This window comes from Rattus norvegicus, chromosome 3, assembly GCF_021556685.1.
Source record: "Rattus norvegicus strain SHRSP/BbbUtx chromosome 3, alternate assembly SHRSP_T2T, whole genome shotgun sequence".
In the NCBI taxonomy this organism is placed as follows: Eukaryota; Metazoa; Chordata; class Mammalia; order Rodentia; family Muridae; genus Rattus; species Rattus norvegicus.
The window spans coordinates 6,408,146-6,414,145 of record NC_141536.1 but is presented as its reverse complement, the minus strand read 5'-3'; the positions used below and the strand labels follow the sequence as shown (position 1 = coordinate 6,414,145).

The window sequence follows — 6,000 nt, the reverse complement described above, 5'->3', positions numbered from 1 at the left end:
AGTGGAGCCTTGGGCGTGGCAAACAGGTGCACCACGAAGGCTCTGTCTTAATGTTATAGAATGAAATGGCAGAGCAAGGATTGTCTGAACTGAGATCTTGGAGCGCCTTAGAGACTGGTATATAAACAGCAGCATTTAGAACTCTTGACAGGGTCCACTGCAAAACCCTCAGGGGCCAGGGATTTCAAAGCAGGGCATGTAAGGATATTTAAAAAAAAAAAAAAAAATGGAAGGGCGACGATAGCCTCGGCTTCTGATGGCCAGCAGCGAGAGGGAGTGGCTGACGACATGGCCTCCGCAGGACAGGGGTGTGGACGCCAATGAGAACCTAGGCTGCGGGCTTCTGGATGCCACAGACATCTCCCCACGGGGGAGGGTCTGTTCGGGTTCGAGGAGCGCGAGGGCACCCGGGGACCTCTCAGGCTGTTGAGCTGGGGAACCAGACTCCGCCAAGGCTTTGGGCGGTGCCCCGGGGGCACGCAGAGGCTCACGCTGCCTAAAGCTGGGCTCACGCAAGCAACTCGGCGTTCCCCGAGGACCGCCGCGGACTCCGGCGGGGGCGGCCGCGGGGGCGGGGTCTGTGGAGTTCGGGGGTGGGACTGACGCGGATTGGCTGGGCTCGGCCGCGTGACCGACCCCTTATAGGGCGTGGTGTGGGGCCGCGGCTCGGGTGCGGTAGCAGCTGGCGGGCGAGGTCCAGACAGCTCGCTGCGGCTAGGTTAGGAGCCCCTGGCGCGCCGCGCCCTCGGTGCCGGGCCGCGGAGCCGGGGATGCGCGCGGCGCCCGGGAGTCATGGTCCGCTTCGGGGACGAGCTAGGCGGCCGCTATGGGGGCACCGGCGGCGGGGAGCGGGCTCGGGGCGGCGGGGCCGGCGGGGCCGGTGGCCCGGGCCAGGGGGGTCTGCCGCCGGGCCAGCGGGTCCTGTACAAGCAGTCCATTGCGCAACGCGCACGGACCATGGCCCTGTACAACCCCATCCCAGTCAAGCAGAACTGCTTCACCGTCAACCGCTCGCTCTTCGTCTTCAGCGAGGACAACGTCGTCCGCAAATATGCTAAGCGCATCACCGAATGGCCATATCCTACGGGGGCCTGGCCGGGCGGGAACCGGAGGAGGTCAGGGGCCGGGGCGACGTCGGTGTCCGCGCGGCGGGTCCAGGAGGGGCGGCTGTGGCCTGGGCGGCGGCGCCAGTGGCCATCTTTCTGGTGCTGGGAGGGGGTGCGACCTGGGAGAGACGCGTCGCGGACCCCACGGCCCAGCGAGGAGGAACGGGGCGGGGCTTCTGGGGCGGTCTCCAAGTGCGTGTGTGCGTGGTTTGGGTGTGCGCGTGTGTGGTCGTGGAGGCCACGGCGGACCAGGTGCACTCTGGGCGGAGCCCCTTGACCTGAGACTTGTCCCTTCGTGCACTTGGTCTTGGGCAGCCAGCTTGGGGCATACAACGTGCGGCTGGCCTGGAGGACACGGGAGGGCGAATCCGAGTCTATGCAGGTATAAGTGCTGTGTGGTTGCAGGTCTGAGCGCGTGCTGACTGCAAGTGCCTGCGTTTGTGTGCGGGCATCCACGAGCCGGTGCTGCGCGTGCGTGTGATAGGCATTCTTGGTACATTATGTTCACGTGCGGGTGTAGATACTTGTGGCTGCCTTTAGGTAGGGTGTGCGCCTGCGCAGGGCCCGCTTCTATTGCTTTGGGGGGCGTTTGGAGGGTTCCCCGGTGGCGCTGGCGGGCTAGGTAAGGCAGCGCTGTCCGTGGTGCTGACGGCTTCCGAACTAACGAGGGGCTGGGCAACTGCAGAGGCCCCGCCTCTTGGCTGCCCCCAGAACTAGGGCGGGGAGCTGGGAAGACTAGCCCTGATCCGCGGGAAGGTGGTGGGTGTCGGCCAGCAGAACTCAGCTGCTGCACTGCGCTGTCCTCTTCACTACCTCCGTAGCGCCTCCTAGCCAGTCCTTAACCCACACACGCCCTTCGAATATATGATCCTGGCCACCATCATCGCCAACTGTATTGTCCTGGCCCTGGAGCAGCACCTCCCTGATGGGGACAAGACTCCCATGTCTGAACGACTGGTGAGTGCTGGCTGAGGGTCTGGGGCCTGAAAGGTGGGGGTGGTGGCAGGTCGTCTGCTGTGCCTGAGCTAGGCAGGTAGGGTCCTATCCTCATCTGAGGGCCCTTTGACTCTGCCTCCAGTGCCAGGAAGCTGGGGTGGCCAGTTGAGCTTGATGAAAGACCAGGGACCCACCAGCTGGCTTGTCTTGTTTCTTTAGCTGCCCCTGCTCTCCAGATGGTTCATCTGGGCACGCTATGCTGGCCTTGATTTCTAGACCTAGAATGAGAGAGGGCCATTTCTCTTGAAGAGAACAAGAATGCCAGGCTTTATGGGTTAGTCCCGTGGCCAGCTGACTACCTTTCCCGCCATGCTCCTAAGGAAGCACTTCTTCCCAAATGTTCTGAATCCATATTTTCCTCTAGTGTCCTGCCAAGAGTTTCCTAGAATCCAGTGGTGTCCACTTTGGAGATCAGGGGCCATATTATTGGGATTATGACTCTTCTGTAGCAAGAGGCAGGAATGAAGGCCAGCCTTCTGGTCTCTGGAGGTTTGAGGGGTAGCGCCACTTCACAGGTGAGGGCACAGCATCAGCCACAGCTCTTTCCTGCCGCTCCTTTGCCTGGACCTAGCATGTGCTTGGTGTGACTGTGAGACTCTGGCACAGTGGTATGGCCTCTCTTCCCACCCTCTCCTGTAGTTTGGAAGAGTATGAGTAGGTGGACATCAAGAAGAACCAATGGCTCCTTGGCGTTGAGGACTTTCCTGGAGGACTCAAGAAGGCTGAGTGGGATTAGGGTGTAAGCTGGGAAGGAATGTGTGTTCAGTCAGATTTTCAAGGTAGAGGGTAAGAAATGGTTCCCGGGCACTTGTGGACATGCCCAATAGTGCTTGTGTTCCTTTGGGCTTCTGGCAGAGTAGGTCTTCAGCCTGTGCTATCCTTGTGGTGAGCATATATTCCAGAGGCCAGAAAACAGAGTGAACTTGGAGGTTCATTGGGTTGAGTATCACCAATGCCAGGCCACAGGTAGTGACCAAGTCTCTAGGGAACTCTGGCAGGTATGGCCAAGAGGGTCATAGGATAGACCTAGGTCAGCGCAAGGAGGTCATGAATGTAGGCATCCTTTTACGGATCAGTCCGGTGTGCAGTTTTCTGAGTACCTGAGTTAGTATCTCAGGTTTGCATGGTTTGGTGATGGTGGGAATGGAAAGATGTAATTTTAGTGGCTCAGCTCTTGGAAGAACAAACAGTATACTCCTGCTTTGGACCTATCCTGGCAAGCCAGAAAGCTCTCTGCTAACCCCAGTTTTGCTCGTATGCCCAGTCCTTAGGGGCTGTTAGGATGAACAAGAGAGATGGGTTTGGAGACTGGAACTAGGTAGCAGGTAGGGACTGAGTGGTGTGAGGACACCTCAGTGTTTCCAGCCTCGCTTGGGGTGGGGCTTCCTTATCTCTGGGACTCTGCTTTATGCTAACTTTTCTCTATACCTGCCGAAGCCTCAAACTTGCAGTCCAGTGGCTCCCAAGCCATCTTCCACCCCCATCGGCTTCAGTCATGGGTCTGGCTTATAGGAGCTGGGCAGAAGAACCTAGGATGGGGCTTTGTTGCTGGTTGCCCTTCTCTTTTCTGACCAGGAACCTTCTGTGAAGACCTTCTAAGGTCAGCTCCTTCTTTGGTGTCAGCAGCCCCTCCTCTTGAAGAATAAGACCCTTCTATTTAAACCAGACCAGATACCTCGAGGCCAAGAACGGTTGTCGCATCCCTTTTAAGAACCTCCTTCCTGTCATGAGTCGACCTGGCAGGACAGAAACACTGGGTCATCATGGATGCTCAGTCACCGGGCCCTCAGATGTAGCTTCCGCTCACACACTCACTCCTATTCATAGCCACCTCCTGTTCCAAGCTTCAGGGCCGTGGGTGGCCTTTACTCCAGCTCACGGCTGGGCTCCCTGCAGGAAGACACAAAGGGCAAGCATAGGCATCGGCAGGCATGGGGCCCTCGAGGGCCAGACTTCTTGGAGAAAGACCTGCTGAAGAACTTAGTGGCCCCATCTCATCGGCAGCTCTTTGGACCACTAGGCCACATGCCCAGTCTTTCTTCATGGGGCATAGTGGCTCTGAGAAGCAGTTTTTGCTGGAGCTGGTCCTAGGGGCCAATCCTTATGTGAGTGGACTCTGGAAGCTGGGCGCTTCCTCCTCATTTCTTCCTCCATTTAAACTTGCTACTCCAGGGGCTGGAGGGATGGCTCAGCGGTTAAGAGCACCGACTGCTCTTCCAGAGGTCCTGAGTTCAATTCCCAGCAACCACATGGTGGCTCACAACCATCTGTAACAGACTCTGGTGTATCTCAAGACAGCTACAATGTATTCATATTCATTAAATAAATAAAATATTAAAAAAAAGTTGCTACTCCAGAGTGTAGCAACTGAATCATGCTAATCCTCCATGTCCAGCTCCCTAAAGCTGTCTGCTCTCCTCCCCTTACACATGGTGCATGTAACATCCCAACATCCTATCTTGCAAGTTTTGGCAAAGAAGCAGACAGAGGGATCTTACTAGAGTTTCTGTCTTCATTCCTTTGGTCCCATTGTTTTCTCCAACAATAATCTTTCCTTAGACTCTAGCCCTAGAAACCTTTGCTGCCATACCTTTGATGAGGTTCCCTGAGCCTTGGTCCATCTGGGTTCCTGGGGTTGCACCTTCTAGTCTCATGTCTGCCCTCTGGTCTCCGCAGATGCCATCACTATAGTCTCCTTAATGCTGGAGATTTTCCTTCCTCTTTTTCCCCTGTCAGAATTTGCATGTTCTGCTGGTCTATGTGCACTGCATGTGTGAATGAGTCCCAAAGCAAAGTCTAAGAATGTCAGGCTTTCTGGGTAAGCTGGCATAGTGGCCGTGCGAGATGACTGCTGTGTTTATCTGTGCTCTCTGCCCTGTTACTTCCTCTTTGTGCCTCTGTCTCTGTGCTCTGTGCTCTGAGGATGGGAAGACTTCATTGTATAGAAAGGGTTGCTAGAGTTAATACAAGAATTTGATTTAAAGGCATCCCCGAAGAGTAACATCACTACTTTTTTTTAAAACCCCCTTCAGTAAAGTCTGCCCCATGATTCCAGCAGGATGGTCCTGGGTAACCTGTGAGTGGAGCAGAAGCTGGGTCACAGAGTAGAGGCCTAAGGACTCAGACATAATCAGGACACTTTTGCCATGCCAGCAAATAACAGGTCATACTCTGAGCCACTCAGATGAGCACACTCAGGCTAGTGGGAGCACTGCTTGCTGGGGAAGTCTCTGGGGTGCCTGGCAGGGTTAACCTTGGGGTAGTAGGTATGGTCATGAGGCAGGAACTGCTGCCAAGCCGCTTTTCTGAGGGGACAGAGGTGAACGCTGTCCTGTGCTCCTCCTCAGGATGACACGGAACCTTACTTCATCGGCATCTTTTGCTTCGAGGCGGGCATCAAGATCATAGCTCTGGGCTTCGTGTTCCACAAAGGCTCCTACCTCCGGAATGGCTGGAACGTCATGGACTTCGTGGTGGTCCTCACAGGGTAGGTGGGCCAAGGCTGGGTCACTTGTGTGTATGCTGCCCTGCTGTAGGGTGGAGGTGGCAGAAATGGTGTTGCTACCCAGTGCCCTGACTGTAGAGCACGAAGTAAGGTGGTCTCTGAATGTACTCCTGGGTAAGGGGGATTGCTTCTCCCTACTCAGGTGACATCGGCTTCTGTTCCCATCTGCTCGCCAGAGCTTCTGCTATGAGGGCCATGTTTGTGTTTGTAATGTGTTTTCCCAAAGGGCTCACTCCTAGTAGCCTACCTGGTGGCACTTGCTTACAGACCCTAAAAGCAAGGTGGTCACTGGGCACTGTGGATGGGGTGACTGGCAAGTGAGGGGCTTCTGTGAGGAAAGCTTTTACCTATCCCTGATCCTGGAGGAGCATGTGGAGTCTGAGCCACTTTCTG

The 6,000-nt window shown here is 56.0% G+C and overlaps 1 protein-coding gene across 12 annotated transcripts in view; it reads left to right on the top strand.

The window, feature by feature from the left end:
• Positions 1–668: 668 nt before the first annotated feature.
• Positions 669–6,000, top strand: part of Cacna1b (calcium voltage-gated channel subunit alpha1 B) — a 165,444-nt gene continuing 160,112 nt past the window's right edge. For all 12 annotated transcript variants that reach the window (XR_015682123.1, XM_087649864.1, XM_087649855.1 and 9 more), the window contains 3 exon segments: positions 669–1,076; positions 1,958–2,063; positions 5,450–5,589. Coding sequence is in view for 11 of the 12 variants with exons in the window: in XM_087649864.1 (XP_087505990.1) it covers positions 793–1,076; positions 1,958–2,063; positions 5,450–5,589 (530 nt within the window). In the remaining variant the exon portion in view is untranslated.